Source organism: Entelurus aequoreus, linkage group LG19 (assembly GCF_033978785.1).
Source record: "Entelurus aequoreus isolate RoL-2023_Sb linkage group LG19, RoL_Eaeq_v1.1, whole genome shotgun sequence".
Taxonomy (NCBI): Eukaryota; Metazoa; Chordata; class Actinopteri; order Syngnathiformes; family Syngnathidae; genus Entelurus; species Entelurus aequoreus.
In genome coordinates, this window is record NC_084749.1 from 31296714 (window position 1) to 31314816 (window position 18103).

Sequence of the window (18103 nt, forward strand, 5' to 3'; positions counted from 1 at the left end):
AAACAAGGAAGGCCAGGGAGACGAGGATGAAGACCCGGGAGATGAGGAGGAAAACCAAGGAGATAAGGCCAAGACGACTAAATAAGAAGAAACGCAATAGACTACTTCTCCTTTTTTTTGTTTTAAATGTTGACTCTGCATTATTTTTTTTACAGAAGCCTAAAATAATTGGCTCAGAAATGCTACCTCTGTTTTTGTTGTTTTAACTGATTTGTGAAATACTCTTCACCTATGGTGTATTCTCTGAAAACATCTGTTTTTGTTTCAAATGTTTTGAGGCATTATTTATATTTTTTACATTAGAATGGTCCACTAGACTGAGAAGAGACATTTTAAAGAATGGGCTGTTACCTGTTTTTTGTTTAAATATAATTAACCTGTTTTGAGGCATTATTTATGTTTATATTATATACAAGAGGTTATTTTGAATATTGTTACCTCTGTACTTTTTCTAAAACTGTGAATGTTACAGAATATAAGTGTGACTTATTTTGTTATATTGTCAACAGAGGAGAAAAAATGCTTTATTTAAATAAATATATTATTTATAAAGCAAGTTCAAGTATCATTGGCAAATTTTCACCTAGCCCCGGCCTTGGCGTGCTGTCCGCCTTGGCACGCATATATGTGTCCTCTTTTTGGGATTTCAGAATATGGTCAGCCTAGTCAATATCAACTACCGAGTTTACATTTTTTATGTTTTCTGCTGATGGTGTGCCTCCGCATTTTTTCAATTAACAAAAATTTGCCTTTGCTCCAAAAAGGTTGAAAAACACTGAGTTAGTGCACTCTAAGCTTAATAATATATCAAGAAAGCTTATTGTCTATTTCTGCCTTTCATTCCCGCTCTTACTTCTTCCACTTCCTGGTGTCCAACACATAACATATGTCATCATATCCTGTGTCCCCCGCCCTTAAGTTCCCCTTACAATGGTTCCGGTATTGTCCTGTGACCTAAGTAACCAATACATGACATCTCGCTAATAAGTTAGCAATTGGCTTGTTCATGGGATGTCAAACAGTCATTAGAAAACCGGTCTGATGGAATTCTGAACACATAAGTCGAAATTTTATGCCAGCAAGTATTGCTGTGGGTAGCTAGTAAGTTAGCAATTAGCTTGTTCATGGGATGTCAAACAGTCACTAAACCACTGCAACAACAACAATAAACACAGTAAGTACACATATTTAAGATTATGAACATTTGAATAAAGTGCCAAAAGGGCTACTCACTTTTTTTATGGACACACACTGTCAATTAGAAAGTAAAGTCTAAGTCCATGTTTAGACTCATGGGCCACTAGCGCTCCCTGGTGTCGTGATCAAGAACTACAATTAGACAACAAGGGACAGGTGTAAGTAAAATGAGCACACTGGTTATGGTTATGGTTTGAGTTTATTTCGAACATACAGAAACAAAATCATATATCACACGCTCCAATTTCTTCTTTCAACATATTTGATACAAACCAAGAGGTATTTTTTGTGGAAATGTTTACCTAAAGTCAATCCAATCCAATCCAATCCACTTTACTTATATAGCACATTTAAACAACAAAAATGTTTCCAAAGTGCTGCACAACAATATTAAAAAACAATATTAAAAACAATATTCAAATATTATCCTTAGCTCCACCAATGACTGAATAAAAACAAAAAATAAATAAATATAAAACCAATATAAAAATAAATATGATTAAAAACTATTTTTTTAAAGGGTAAAACCAATTAAAACAGTAAATACAAATCAAAATTTATAAAAAAAAAAACAAAACAAAAAAAAAACACAGAGGACAACAGAGGACAGAGGACCACACAACTCACGTAGTGTTAAAAGCCAAAGAATAAAAGTGGGTCTTAAGACGAGACTTAAAACCCTCCACTGTGGGAGCAGTTTGAACATGGAGGGGCAGAGTGTTCCAGAGCTTAGGGTCGACCACAGAGAAGGCCCTGTCTCCCCTGGATTTAAGTCTGCATGGTCTTGGCCACCACGAGCTGGAGCTGGCTCTCGGACCTCAGAGCGTGCGCAGGAGTGTAAATTTCAATGGTCAAATCTATGTCACAAACTGAAATTGAATAAACGTCGTCAGAAAGCATGTTGTTTCAACGTTGTATTTATGTCGTAAAATATTGTTTGGAAACTGACCAAAATTCAATGTTCAAATAAACGTCAGAAACCAATATTGATTAAACTTCGTCAAAAAGCATGTTATTCCAACGTTAGGTTTGAGTTAGACTTAATTCAACAAGTTCTCAACGATGTTTTAATGCAGGCCTGGGCAATTATTTTGACTACGGGGCCAAATTTAGAGAACAAAATGTGTCTGGGGGCCGGTATATCTGATTTTTAGGAACAATAATACAAAAACTCCCAATAATGTGTGATTGAATGCTAAACATGTTATGACAGACTGCCTTGAAAAACGAAATGGAATTTTGAATTTTTTTACTGAATGAGACACCCAAAATGTACATGAAAATAAAGAATGTGGGATTTACAATATTAGCTATGAATGATAAAACACTGAATATTGACAACATATGAACGTCACACCCCCTCTCGATCGTCATTATTTACAATCAAGCGAAACACAACAAAAATGCAACAAACACAGCGAAATATGAATGCGAAGGGTAAATAAAACCCCACCTACAATCTGATATACAGTATCTGATATATATATCAGCTTTAGATTTTTCTCCATGTGGCCCCCGATCTAAAATGAGTTAGACACCCCGAATTTAAAGGATGAGGTTCTTTTTTTGTTTCTGTGATGCAAATCATTTTCTCTGTGAAGAGACGCAATGTGCATTTCTGAATATTATTGTTATTTTTCTTGACTGTCACTACAACTGTGAAAACTTGAAGGAGGTTTCCGGGCAAGACAATAACTTTTTTTTCAAAACCTGTCTGGCGAGACTACAAGAAAAATTCATGAGGATACCATCATACTTTCATAATGAAAGTGGCAGCAGGCTGCTGGTGGCAGATGAACTTAAATATTGTGCACTAGTACTGTACTCAATGACACTGTACAACCCTTCAAGCCTACAAAGCCTGATACGGATCGAACGCGCAAATAATCCAAAAAGAAAAACAGGTAAGTATACACATTTTCCATATGTATTATATATGTTACAGTAAAAACCAGAGCATGTTCTCAGAATAGTTACATTTATTAATTACATACTTCATATGTATATATTTTTTTAAACAACAAAAAATGTACAGTCTCTGCTGTAAAGAAACCTTTGGTTTCAGGGAATATTGAAATTACTTTCCTTCCACAGCCCAAAAAAAAAAAACAGTTTAAAGAATTGAAATTGTTCATATGTGTGTGGGAATTTTGTATTTAAAATAATAGAATAACTTGAGTACTTTTCTCAAAACACCAAAGCCGAAATGTAATTTTAAAATGTATTTGCATGGCTGTCATAGAAAATATCCAACTTGTCCTGATCAGAAACTAAACCTTCACATTTAAATTTAGTGTAAATTTCATTTGACGGTCCTTCGCCAGCCTTATAGTTTGGGTGTGGCGTATAGTGAAGGAAATCCATTTTTGAGTGGACAAAGACATGAACGGTTCAAAATTCTAGGTTTGGTTGGGTTTATTCCAACAAAAAATGTTAAATTATCATTTTAATTTTTGCTAGTTTCTCATCCATTAAGACGCCATACTTTCTCCTCAGTGCAGTTTGCAAATAGTTTCTCTGTTGATGGCATGAAAAAAAATGCAACAATGTTGTTCATCTTTTCTCATTGTTCAGAATGATGTATGAGTTGGTCTCTTTTTTAGTGACTCTTATGTTGATGGTTATGCTATTAACTTATCTAAATACATGCACAGAGTTACAATAATGGTACATCACAATCATTCCGGTTATTATTGAACTTATTAACTTATTTAATTCTACCCGTTTCTGTGTTACAGCGATTTGTTTACTTCCCGTGCTAAATTTGTAACACAAACCAACAATTAATTAGATCAATAACACCTAATTAGTAAAGTTCTCATGAATAAAGAGTTGTTTATAAAGTTGTGATTCACAGGGTTCGTGTTTATCAGGATTATTCTTCCCTATCTTTGTAAACACTGTGTTTACACTGGATCATATTGGTACATTGGTTGACTTTTTTGTCTAATCCAGTGGCTCTCAAAACTTTTTCACCAAGTACCACCTCAGAATTCACCTGGCTCTCCAAGTATCACCATAACGATCAACATTAAAATACAATAGCATAGTAGGCATAAGTATTCATTAAAAATAAGGTTTTATTTAACAAGTATATTTAATATTTTTGGAAACTAACTAAACTAATAATTAATTAAGTGATTATTTGGCGTACCACTAGATGGTGCCCGCGTACCACAGTTTGAGAATCCCAGCCCTAATCCATTCCATAATTTACCTCCACATACTGATATGCTAAAGATACATTTTCAACTGTAGACATGTGATTTCCTAGCTTCATGTATTGCTTCCTGTTGGTTAACCCTTGTGTAATGTTCATAATGTTACTCAGCCAGCGTTTGTGGACATATGTTTATCTTATCCCAATAAACATCTGTTCAGTATTTTAACATAAAAGTGTTTGATTGTGAGGCATTAAAAGCCACAAAATGCAAAAGGGTCCATCAGACTCACAAACGCTGGCTGAGTAACAACAATATGAATGTTTCACGGAAAATTTCTCTGACAGTTTTTGCATCCCACAGGGATTCTTCTTTTGTGTTTCTGCACCTGCGGTTCCCACGCAAGGTTGCAACATTGTTTGTCAACACTGTCTGCTTTCATTTTCTCGCACATTTGACCCTCTGATGTTCTATGTACCTGTACTCTGTCCTCCTCCTGTCTAGGCCTGCTGTGTGTGTGTGTGTGTGTGTGTGTGTGTGTGTGTGTGTTTTACACAGAACATCAATTTCCACACTTCTATTAGCCCCGGGTCCAGTGGACCCGGACATCTTATATGTAATAGAAATGTGTAGGGGGGTGTATGGTGTGTGGTCATTAAATATGTATTCTGATGTATGTTCTTCACAGAAAATGAGCCAAAGTCAGTGAGTCTCAGTTTGAAAAAATAATTAATTGTATCATTATTCTTTTAATAAAAAAATTAAAACGGGTCCCACAGACCCGAACACCACACAAGGGTTAAATAGCTTCTCCCGCAGTTCAAGACCAAAACCAGTTGGACGGCAACTATCTGATGCTGATGTTATCTCATTCACAGTGAAAGTTGCAGTCCAGCAATGGCAGCCCAGTCGGAAACAGAATGGCGTACTGGTCCCTTTGACTGCTGCCAAGATGCCCGTTCCTGTAAGAGCTAATAGATTAGAACATACACCATTACTCAGCTTTTTGCTTGCGATCCTGATCTTGAGTTTGAGTTTTTGTTCGAATCGGTGGCATTTGCCAGGAAATAAAGTTTATAAATGCCTGTTAAAATTAACTGTAAAGTAATTTTTTGTTACATTTAAATAAAAGTTAATCTGATTGCATATTTGGTAAATGCTATTTAAAAGAGTAGTTTAGACAAGGGGTTCTTAACCTTTTTGACCCCGGGGCCCAACTTTTCCACTACAGAGGGCCCACTCAAATATGAACACTGAATTATTCAACTTACTCTTGATTTTAATCACATTCAATAATCATATCTACCCTACTTGCAGTTTACAACCTTGTCAAATGATATGAAAGCATGTGTTAATCACAAAGATGAATATTTATGTAAAACATATAAACCTTAGGCTTAGATCAGGCTGATTAGAAAAATATGTAATACTAAATATACTGCATTACGACTCAAATAACTGACAAAAAATACATGTACATACAATTATGCTGTGCTAAAAATAAATACAGTAAATTAGTAATGAAATTGTTTAAACTAGGGGTCCCCAAACTACGGCCCGCCGGCATCCAAAATCCGGCCCGCAGGAAGTACCACATTTTTTAAAAAAATACTTTTTTCAAAATTATTATTATTATTTTTTATTATTTTATTTTTTTTAAACCTTTTTAATCCATTTTCTACTGCTTGTTACTCTCAGTGTCTCCTAGCCGCTCAGGAAAATCATATTGTCTTAAAATGCATTTTCCTTTTGATAACTTGACATCATTGCTCTCTTTCAGTCAATTAGTGTTCGAGGAATATATATATATATATATATATATATATATATATATATATATATATATATATATATATATATATATATATATATATATATATATATATACATATATATATATATATATATATATATATACACATTATGGGAAGGCTGTCCACAAGGTTGCAGAGTGTGTTTATAGGAATTTTCCACCATTCTTCCAAAAGCGCATTGAGGAGGTTACACACTGATGTTGGTCGAGAAGGCCTGGCCCTCAGTCTTCGTTCTAATTCATCCCAAAGGTGTTCTATCGGGTTCAGGTCAGGACTCTGTGCAGGCCAGTCAAGTTCTTCCACCCCAGACTCTGTCGTCCATGTTTTTATGTACCTTGCTTTGTGCACTTGGTGGCCCGCTCCAAACTGTTCCCACAAGGTTGGGAGCATGGAATTGTCCAAAATGTTTTGGTATCCTGGAGCATTCAAAGTTTGTTTCACTGGAACTAAGGGGCCACGCCCAACTCCTGAAAAACAACCCCACACCATAATTCCTCCTCCCCCAAATTTCACATCCGGTACAATGCAGTCCGAAATGTAGCGTTCTCCTGGCCACCACCAAACCCAGACTCGTCCATCAGATTGCCAGATGGAAAAGTATGATTCATCACTCCAGAGAAGGCGTCTCCACTGCTCTAGAGTCCAGTGGCGACGTGCTTTACACCACTGCATCCCACGCTTTGCATTGAACTTGGTGATGTATGGCTTGGATGCAGATGCTCTGCCTTGAAAACCCATTCCATGAAGCTCTCTGCGTACTGCACGTGGGCTAATTGGAAGGTCACATGAAGTTTGGAGCTCTGTAGCAACTGACTGTGCAGAAAGTCTTTGCGCTATGCGCTTCAGCATCCGCTGACCCCTCTCTGTCAGTTTACGTGGCCTACCGCTTGGTGGCTGAGTTGCTGTTGTTCCCAAATTCTTCCATTTTCTTATAATAAAGCCCACAGTTGAATTTGGAATACTTAGGAGCGAGGAAATTTCACGACTGGATTTGTTGCACTGGTGGCATCCTATGACAGTTCCACGCTGGAAATCACTGAGAGCGGCCCATTCTTTCACAAATGTTTGTAGAAACAGTCTCCATGCCTAAATGCTTGATTTTATACACCTGTAGCCGGGCCAAGTGATTAGGACACCTGATTCTCATCATTTGGATGGGTGGCCAAATACTTTTGGTAATATAGTGTATATATAAATATATGTACAGCCAGGCCCCCAACCAATTTTTTTTAACCCAATGCGGCCCTCGAGTCAAAAAGTTTGGGGACCCCTGGTTTAAACTGTCAAGTGCAAATGAAAAGACAGCTTCAGCAGTTTATTCATAATTTTGGCGCTTCTCTAGGATTTTAGCTCCAGACTTTTTCTGTTTGTTTGATACATCCCGTTCTAACAACGTTGCAATCGAAAGCATAATTTAAAAAAAAAAAATCCCTGGCATAAATTCAATACAGCTCGCTAACCTTCAAATTAAACTATCATATTCCATAAGGACCACATGTACTGCATGATTTAGGTTGTACAAAAGGCTAACAACATAATAATTTAAATCCTTCAGAAATGGTATACTTTTTACATACTGTATTGATTTCTATTCCTTATCCCAACTATAACTGACGTTTATACATTAAATATTTTATTACTTACTCATTTGATTATTTACACTACCGTTCAAAAGTTTGGGGTCACCCAAACAATTTTGTGGAATAGCCTTCATTTCTAAGAACAAGAATAGACTGTCGAGTTTCAGATGAAAGTTCTCTTTTTCTGGCCATTTTGAGCGTTTAATTGACCCCACAAATGTGATGCTCCAGAAACTCAATCTGCTCAAAGGAAGGTCAGTTTTGTAGCTTCTGTAACGAGCTAAACTGTTTTCAGATGTGTGAACATGATTGCACAAGGGTTTTCTAATCATCAATTAGCCTTCTGAGCCAATGAGCAAACACATTGTACCTTTAGAACACTGGAGTGATAGTTGCTGGAAATGGGCCTCTATACACCTATGTAGATATTGCACCAAAAACCAGACATTTGCAGCTAGAATAGTCATTTACCACATTAGCAATGTATAGAGTGTATTTCTTTAAAGTTAAGACTAGTTTAAAGTTATCTTCATTGAAAAGTACAGTGCTTTTCCTTCAAAAATAAGGACATTTCAATGTGACCCCAAACTTTTGAACGGTAGTGTATCTATCCAACCTTTGTGCTTTAGATTGACTACAAACACATGTGTTAGAAATTGCTATGAAACAAAAAGGGGTAGGATAAATAGGATCTGCTTCATCCTACTCCTTTTCGGACTTACCAGCTGTGTCCCAATTCAGGGTCTGCATCATTCGGAGGACCCGGCCTACGCAGCCTCAGAAGGCTGGACCTTCGGAAGCACCTCCGAAGGATGCGTCACCCGTTGTTAAATGGGACAGTCTAGCCTGCGGAGGATACTTACATTTGAAAGTGTATTCGCTGCCGGTGCCGCTGCTTGTATTTGCCGCCATCGTCAAAAAAATCAGTGTTGAACAAAGGCGCGCAAAGCATCTTGGGATATGGAAGGCCACGAAGGATAGTCGTGGTGCAACCTCCGAATACAGGGAAAAGGAGGGCGCATTCGTCGGCTGCATTTGGAGGAGCCTTCGAATTTGAATGAATTGGGACAGCCTTCGCGCAGCGTTGTGACGTAAGCGGCTTTCAAATTCGCCCTTCGAAGGATGCAGACCCTGAATTGGGACACAGCTACTGTAATGCATAACTGGAAGTATATACGATGTACCATATTGTATTTGTATGCATGTTTGAAATAAACACCATAACAGTAACTGACATCCACGAGCACAGTGAATAGTTACTGAATCGGTTGTTTGTTTTTAGGTTGCTTTGGAATGTGGTGTTGCCCCTGCCTGGCCTGCACAGTCGCAGAGAAATTTGGAGAGAACCGATGTCTGCCGTTAAATGACATCTTGAGCCCGGCTGCGTTTGCAGCCATCGGCATCCCTCTGTTTGCATCCCCGGCGGGCGTTTCTTTGAGAGCAGCCATTCGAAAAACCTACGGTGTCAGGGTAGGATGCATCAAGCTGACAGCCATGTTCTTAAACGTTGTTACATGCATTATGTCATGAATGTTTTATTTTTCCAGGGGACCATCTGTGGGGATCTATTTTTTTCCTGTTTCTGTGCATGGTGCAACTGGTCTCAGATGTACCGTGAGCTTAAGGAGCGAGCCAAAGAACCGACTGTCATTCATTTGCAAAGCCCAGCAATAGATCAGCAGCCTGCTATCATGGACATGTACGCTGTTAATCACTATAGTTCCATTGGCTCCCTCATCTCCATCCCGTAGATCTGCATTAGGAAATTACAAAGCTTGAGTTTGAGGTATTCTGGATAATAACGCTTCATTTGAATGAACTAACAGAAAGTCTAACTGTATATATTTCAGTTTTGATATATTGATTTACCTAATCAAACATAGTATTTCTAAGTGTCATAATAAAGTTATTTCAGTATAGATTCACTTTTTTGAACCCCAGAAAGTTTTGTTTTAGATATTTGAATTTTATTGAAGAAGAAGTTTGAGTATTTGAATGAATTCCACTCTTCTCTTCCTGGCAGTCTTGTCCGACTTTTCAGACACTGTTCAAACCATCATTGACCATCATCTCAAGGTAAATTAAAATACCCTATATTTCCCCAGGAAATTTCTCATACAGTGATACCCCAACTTAAGAGTGCCCCAACTTGAGTGTTTTGAGATAAGAGCTGTCGCTCGGCTAATTGTCATGCTTTGAGTTGCAAGCAAAAATTTTAGTTACAAGCATCCCAGCCACTAGTTGGCGTAGTAAATGTCACAGTGAACCGTGTAAGACCCGCCCAAAACATCTGGTCTTACTCGCTGGCATTAGCGTATAGCCAGAGATCAACACAACTTTTCTTTTTCCAAGCAGGGGATTTTACCATGAATTGATTACGTGGACCGCGATTTAAACAAATTGAAAAACGTATTCGGGTGTTACCATTTAGTGGTCAATTGTACGGAATATGTACTGAACTGTGCAATCTACTAATAAAAGTTGCAATCAATCAATCAAAGAAAGTGAGTAAATTAAAAAAAGAAGTCATCAAAAATATGACAAAGCCTGTTGCCAACTTGGCAAAACAATTAGAGCGTATCACTGCTAGTGTAAGAACCAAAAATATGTTTGTATGTATGCACAGGTATGTCACATCCGGTGGTTGACACATGGGCATGGTTGAATATATTTAACTGGGCATTTAAGTGAGCTGGCAAAAAGGGAGAAGTAGGTTGAGTGAACTCTGATATTTTCTGTTGACTGTCGTGTAGGATCACTGCATTGTAGTCTTCTTTCGTTGGCAAAAATAGAACTTATACAACTGCAAAGTGGACTGATTCAATGAAGGAACAAGTCACAGATCCGAGCCCACTTAAGCCTCTCAGCAGCCATTTTGTTGGTAGCAGTTGCCACAGCTCGTCTGCACCATACTGAAACAGGAGAAGTCACAAGACTTAGTCTTAGACTCAGACTTAGACTTTCTTTATTGTCATTCAAATTTGAACTTTACAGTACAGACAAGAACAGAATTTTGTTGCATTAGCTTGTTGTAGTGCAGGATAGAAGAGCAATAAGGTGCAGATATAAATAAATAGATTACTGTACAGATAAATATATTGCACTTTTGCATATGCATCTTCTTTCGTGTATCGTCTTCATATGTCCATCTTCGTGTCGTGTAGCCACTCCCTCGTCTCAGGTCCCACTTGGAAGAGGCCCTCCTCTGAAGGTGGTCTATGCCGGGGACAGGTGGTGATGATGTGGTCGGCAGTCTGCTCAGGCTCCCCGCACTCACACGCTGCACTGTCTGTTAGGCCCCACTTCTTCATGGACGCTTTGAAGCAACCAACCCCTGTGCGAAGGCGGTTCAGGAGGGTCCATTGCCGGCGAGGTAGATCTTCTCCCTCCACGCCACCTCCAGGATCCTGGATGTAATGGTGTAGGCGTGTCTGTCCTGCTGACTCCCACTCCTGCTTCCATTCCGCTGCCAGCCAGGCTTTGGTTGTCAGATCCTCCGGGATGGAAATAAGCATCTCTTGTGCGGCCTGATTGTATGGGTGGCGGGACTTGAGTCTGCCTGGAGGTGTTGCCATGGTGGTGGTTTCATGGAGGAGGTGCCAGCTGTGTTCCTGGGCTTTCCTTGCCAGGGCGAGGGTAGCGGCCTCTCGCCGTAGGCCGGCTGGCGCTATCCCTGCTAGGACTGGCAGGTAGAACACGGGGGTGGGTTTCAGGCAGCCACTTATGATCCGGAGGGCATTGTTGATGGCCGTATCGACCTTCTTGGCATGTGGGCTTCTACACCAGGTTGGGGCACAGTACTCAGCTGCAGAGAATACGAGGGCTTGTGTGGAGATACGTAGTACCTTGGCCGAGGCCCCCCAGGTTGTACCAGCTAGGCGCCGGATGAGTGAGACCCTTGCTGTTACTTTAGCCCTCACTTCATCCAAATGTTGTTTGTAGGACAGTGTCCTGTCCAAGCGTACGCCCAGGTACTTTGGGGCCTGCTGGAACTCCAGGGGTTTGTTGTCCACTAAGATCTCCAGCTCCCTTCTTGCTTCCCTGTTACAGAGGTGGAATGCTGCTGATACAGTCTTTCCCTTACTGAGCTGCAGTCGCCAGCTTCGAAGGTAGGCAGCTAGGACGTCCATGTCCTGATTGAGACCCTCTTCAACCGCCTTCCATGTGGGCCGGTGTAGCATGATGGCTAGGTCATCCGCGTATCCATACCTTCTAGATGTCGTCACCGGTAGGTCAAAGATGTAGATGTTGAAGAGCATCGGTGAGCATCTTGTGGGACCCCGTTTCTCAGCCTCCTGAGCCTGCTGCGCTGGCCATCACTGGTCTGGAGAATGAAGCTGCGGTTTGACAGCATCTCCATGATGAAGTTGACCATATGACGGTCCGGGATTGTTCTCAGCAGCTTCAGGTGGAGTCCGCGGTGCCAGACGGTATCGTAAGCAGCAGTCAGGTCCAGTAGTACCACCCCAGCTTTGGTTTTGGCCTGGAAGCTGTCCTCGAGATCTTGTGTGAGAAGGGTTACCTGGTCCACTGTAGACCTGCCCCGACGGAAGCCAGCCTGTTCCCTCGGAAGTTGTGAGTCAACTACTGGCTCAATTCGGCTGTGTATCATCCTCTCCAGGATTTTAAAAGGGACGCACAGCAGCGAGACTGGTCTGTAGGACTTGGGGTCATCCGCAGGTTTGTTGGGTTTCAAGAGGGCTATGACAGCGGCCCGTCGCCATGCCCTTGGGAGCTTGGACCTCCGGAGGCACGCAGAGAAGAATGCACGCAGCCAGGCAGATGTTATTTCGCTCTGGTGGATCACAAACTCTGGGTGGATGTTGTCAGAGCCTGGTGCCTTGCCTTGTTTGAGTTTGGCCATAGCGTCCTTGAGCTCAGCTGGTGTGAAATCTCCTGACAGGTTGGCATTAACACTGGCCGCCCTAGAGAGACTGGATACCTCGTGGGATGTTGAGCGGGCAAACTCTTTGTCTGCGTCTGGGAAGCAGCCATTTTTCAGGAGTTGGGCTGCGATGGAGTTTGCTGTCACAGGGCACTTGGGAGGCGGTGTACTTCTTCCTGAGAGCTGGTTTATGGTCTGCCACGCTTTACGGCTGGAGTGGGTAAAGTCAATCGACTCGACGACCTCTGTCCATCTAGCCCTGCGAGTGGCGTCCAGCTTCTCAAGCAGTGCCGTTGCTGTCACATCCACTTCAGCTCTTGAGCTAGCCTGCTGGTGGGCTCGCAGGAGGTGGTTGCACTCCTCGTTCCACCCCGGGATGTAGTTTGCATTGTAGCCTCGTGGAATGGTTTTCTTCGCTGCCCCTGTCAGCACTTCACAGTAGGCTGCATATGCAGCATCCACATTAGGAGTGTCTGGGTCCGGGAGGGTGACAGATCTTCTCTCTGTGTCAACAGAAAAAGCATGCCAGTTGCCCTTCCGGAAATTCCATCTTTTGACAGGCTTCCCTGCGACCGGCTGCACCAGTGATGGTATTCTGATGAGAGATGGTCGGTGGTGTGATCGGGGGAACCTGTCAATGACCCTTCTCTCTGGCATCGGGTCATTACTGTGGAACACAGCAAAGGCGAGGTCTGGGTTGGTGAAGGTGTTCCATCTGGAGGAGTAGAAGCTTGGTGGCTCTTTGGGGTCAAACAGGAGATGGGCGTTGGTATTGGAGGCCCACTCGCTCAGCGTCTCCCCATCCGGTGTTGTGTGGGAGTATCCCCAGTCGGTGTGCTGGCAGTTAAAATCCCCGGCGTAGATGGCGGGTGCCGGGGTAGTTGGGAGGGCCGATGTGGACAGTACAGATGGTGGGGGCTTGTACACGTTCACAACCGTTGTTGTCTGTATCCTCGTGGACATCCACTCGAGACTAGCGCCTGGAGGGGATTGGCCTGTGGCTGTCCAGCTGAGGTCAGACCTGACAAAGGTGGCCATCCCGTGCTGCCTGCTGAGGATGGAGCCGGCGATGTGGAACCCGGGCAACCTGAGAAAGTCTGCTTTTCCACAGTGCGTCTCCTGAAGGAGGACGGCCGCGACTTCATGGGAATCGGCGAGGTGGCGAATGATGTCCAGTTTGGCGGTGGTGAGGCCCTCGACATTTAGCTGGAGCACTGTCAGGCCCTGGCGCTCGATGGTCGGGATGGCTGCCCGCCCTGACGTGAGCTTGCGTCCCCCCGGCCTCTTGCGCCCTGATCTGACAGCGTGACGATTGGGTGGCGACATTCGTTTCATGAGCTGGTCTTGCACCACATCTCATTACTTGCAGGGGAGGCCGCGTGGAGGCTGTCGTCTTCTCCCCCAATATGCATATGCAGCCACGTTTATGGATGTATGTTATATTGTCTTTATATTCCAGCGAGTTAATCCGTTTTGGGGGGAATTGAGGGGATTATTATGATGCGTTCCAGAGTCTTATGGCCTGAGGGAAGAAGCTGTTACAGAACCTGGAGGTTCTGCTACGGAGGCTACAGAACCTCTTTCCAGAGTCCAGCAGTGAAAACAGTCCATGGTGGGCGTGGGAGGAGTCTCTACAGATTTGCTGAGCCCTGGTCAGGCAGCAGCTTTTTGCGATTTCCCGGATAGGAGAAAGAGGAGTCACACCGCTACTGCTCCATCTGGCTGTTATCTATTGCCCCCTGGGCCCTATTCGGACTTTAGCAGCAACTTTTCAGAGTTTGTCGCTGATCTAGTGACGCAAGAAGAAAATACAGTTATCATGTGCAACTCTATTATCCATCTGAATACCCCGTCAGACCCTCCGTAAGTGGCGCTCCGGACTATAATTGATAGTTGTGGTCTCACACAAATAATACATAAACCCATGCATCGCAATGGTAATACGATAGATGTAGTCCTTGTCCAGGGTGTCACCACCTCTAAAGTTTTAGTACTCCCGTACACTAATGTAATGTCCGATCACTACCTCATAAAATTCAAAGCTCTCACCCATTGTCAACAAGCTATTGATAACCAATGCTTTACCAGCTGTAAAATGCTGCCACAAATACGATGCTCGCTGGCTGACTGCCATCGGTATTGGCACCATTCCCAAATTATGTGGGCTCTATGGATAACCTCACTAACAACTTTAACGATGCCCTACGCAACACTATTGATAGTATTGCACCGCTGAAGCTAAATAAAAGGGTTACGGAAGAAACCAGAGCTCTTTAACTATCATATAGAAAGCTGGAACTCAAATGGCATGCGACCAAACTTTTTTTTTAAGCATGGAGTGATAGTTTATTAACTTATAAACACACTCTTTCCTTAGCTAAAACTAATTATTACTTCAATCTCATCTGCCTCAATAAAAAAATGATTCTAAATTTTTGTATAATACAGTAGCATCGCTAAACCAACAAAGACTTCTCCCAGTAGTTCCACCCACTCGGCTAATGACTTTATGCAGTTCTTTACTAGGAAAATGTAACTCCTTAGAAAGGAGATTAAAGATAACAAGGCCCAGTCCAACTTGGCTCTATAAACACAAATACAAATGTATGTACTACGGTAAATGCTACCCAAAATAATCGCTTTCATTTTAAAGAAATAACATGAGAGAAACTCTTGCGACTCGTAAATGGGACAAAAGAAACATCGTGCTTACTTGACCTTTTTCCTGGGAAACTTATCAAGGAGCTGTTTGTAATATTAGGACCATCAGTGCTATCCTCTGGTACTGTTCTCCTAGCATTAAAAAAAAGCAGTTATTCATCCTCTACTCAAAAGACCTAACCTTGTTTCTGACCTCCAGCTAAACTACCGGCCGGTGTCGCACCTCCCCTTTACCTCTGAAATCCTCTAAAAAATTGTTGCACAGCAGCTAAATGAACACTTATCGTCTAACAATCTCTGTGAACCCATTCAGTCCGGATTCAGGGCAAATCACTCTACAGAGACAGCCCTCGCAAAAGTGACTAAGGATCTATTGCTAACTATGAATGCCTCAAACCCTCTTGTTTGAGCTGCATATTGAGTGTTACTAAAACAGCCTTCTTTCATCTTCGTAATATCGCTAAACTTTGTCCCGATTTGTCCACCACCAACGCTGATATGTGTCGTTCATGCGTTCGTTACGCCTCGTCTCGATTACTGTAACGTATCATTTTAGGGTCTCTCTTTCTCTAGCATTAAAAGATTACAAAATGCGGCCACTAGACTTTTGTCAAGAACAAGAAAGTTTGATCATATTACGCCTATACTGGCTCACCTGCGCTGGTTTCCTGTGCACTTAAGATGTGACTTTAAGGTTTTATTATTTACGTATAAAATACTAAACGGTCTAGCGCCATTCTACATTGCTGATTGTATATTGTACCATATGTCCCGGCCTGAAATCTGCGTTTTAAGAACTTCGCCTTTAAGTCTCATCTTTAAAACTCATTTACACACTCTAGCCTTTAAATAGACCCATTTTTAGAACAGTTGACCTGCCGCTTCTCTTTTCTGCTCCGACCCCCTCTCCTGCATTGAAAAGTTTTTCAGGTGGCCACGGATCAGTTTTCAGAGAGGAGCGCTAGCTGTTCCAAGTCAGGACCTGGGGTGGACCACTCCTCTATACATCAGTTGGTAACGTCTCTGCACTGCTGACTCTTCCCCTCGCTACATCATCCAAATATCGTGACTGCATTCACATTGCATGTTTAAAATGTTTTAAATTGAAAAATGTATATATATACATATATATATATATATATATATATATATATATGTATATATATACATATATATATATATATATATATATATATATATATATATATATATATATATATATATATATATATATATATATATATATATATATATATATATATATATATATATGTATATATAAATACACTTTTGTTGTTATTTTTAGAGCATACTATACATATTTTCGTGCCTAAATCAAGGGTTGATTTAAGCCTTATTTATGTATCCTATATATTACAGTGCAGTATTTGTTTTATTTTGTTGTGGCAGCGGGACTTCTATTTCCGAGTTAAGTGTGAACACTGCTAACAACAACTACAACCATAGTTGATGTGTGTGCGTGTGTGAGTGGGCGGGTGCGTGTGTGTGAGTGTGAGCGTGAGTGTGTGTGTGTGTGTGTGTTTGTGTGTGTGTGGGAGCGAGAGAGAGACAGTGACACACAGACCCTACTGCAGCACATACTACTTTTCGACATTATTCACGTTCTTCTAATGAACAGTCAGTGGCCAGGACTTTCTTGAAAGATTCAACACCAGCGAGCTACGACTGAGCAAAATGAGCTTTGATCAATAATACTTTGTTCTTTTAATAGTCCAGGCAAAACAAAGTCCACCTGGGCCAGACAAACACGCTCATGGCCGCATGAAGGTGGAGGCGAGGCCCAGGAATAATTGCCCAGGTGGCTTTGGTACATCAAGGCGATCATGGGCCACCATGAGTGATGCCATTGACTGATGATAAGGAATTTGTGTAACTACCGTATTTTCCGGACTATAAGGCGCACCAGTATATAAGGTGCACCCACTAATTTTTAGAAGTAAGAAAGATTTTTAATATATTAGCCGTACCAACTATAAACCGCAGATATATTCAGACAGGTTGTGAAATGAGATATTTAAATAGAAAAGATTTTGTGAATGTTTATTTACATACCTTAATTGTTTCCATCCATCCATCCATCCATTTTCTACCGCTTGTCCCTTTCGGGGTCGCGGGGGGTGCTGGAGCCTATCTCAGCTGCATCGGGGCGGTAGGCGGGGTACACCCTGGACAAGTCGCCACCTCATCACAGGGCCAACACAAATGGCAGTAAAACAGCTGATCAAACAAAACATAAAAGTCATTGATGTCTTTATTCATCCTCCATGAGATGAATACGATTTTCTCCTTTTTAAATAAAGTTCAAGATGTTTATCGGGATTCTTCTTCCTTGTAATTTGTAAACACTTTGAGTTTGAACAGTTTTTTAAAGTGGATCATTTTAGTACATAGTTTGATTTATTTGCATAATCCAATCCATAATTTAGCCGTTAGCAAAGAAAAAATCATAGATTAGCCACACCTTTGTATAAACCACAGAATCCTGAAAGAAAGTAGCGGTTTATAGTCCAGAAAAGACGGTATTTAAAACTATAGGATGTGTTGCTAGCTAAAATCATTATATTAACATTAATATCTGAAGTTAGTTTTTATTTTACAGTTTGAGTTTTTGTTCCAGATTAAAACACTCGAAGTCAGCATTCTGACGGCTGTTGTTGCGTCCGACCAGTCTTCCTCTCAGGGAATAAGACACACTGGTCAATCCCAAATTCTTTTGGATGACATATATGTTGAGTAAGAAGGACCACCGAAACAGAATAGTATCTGGCCAAGTTTTACTAAAGC

The 18103-nt window shown here is 41.3% G+C and overlaps 1 protein-coding gene and 1 long non-coding RNA gene across 2 annotated transcripts in view; one reads left to right on the forward strand and one right to left on the reverse strand.

Annotated features, from left to right (window-relative positions):
* LOC133635269 (uncharacterized) overlaps positions 1 to 1330 on the reverse strand; it is a 42332-nt gene extending 41002 nt beyond the window's left edge. The window contains exon 1 of the long non-coding RNA XR_009822041.1: positions 1234 to 1330. This is a non-coding gene — a long non-coding RNA (uncharacterized LOC133635269). The remainder of the gene's footprint in view (positions 1 to 1233) is intronic.
* A 1660-nt stretch (positions 1331 to 2990) lies between these two features.
* LOC133634901 (cornifelin homolog B-like) lies at positions 2991 to 10227 on the forward strand. Its single transcript, XM_062027556.1, has 4 exons — positions 2991 to 3101; positions 5237 to 5322; positions 9035 to 9222; positions 9300 to 10227. The coding sequence occupies exons 2-4, from the start codon at positions 5256 to 5258 to the stop codon at positions 9501 to 9503; spliced, it is 459 nt and encodes a 152-aa protein (XP_061883540.1). The 5' UTR covers positions 2991 to 3101; positions 5237 to 5255; the 3' UTR covers positions 9504 to 10227.
* Positions 10228 to 18103: the final 7876 nt, after the last annotated feature.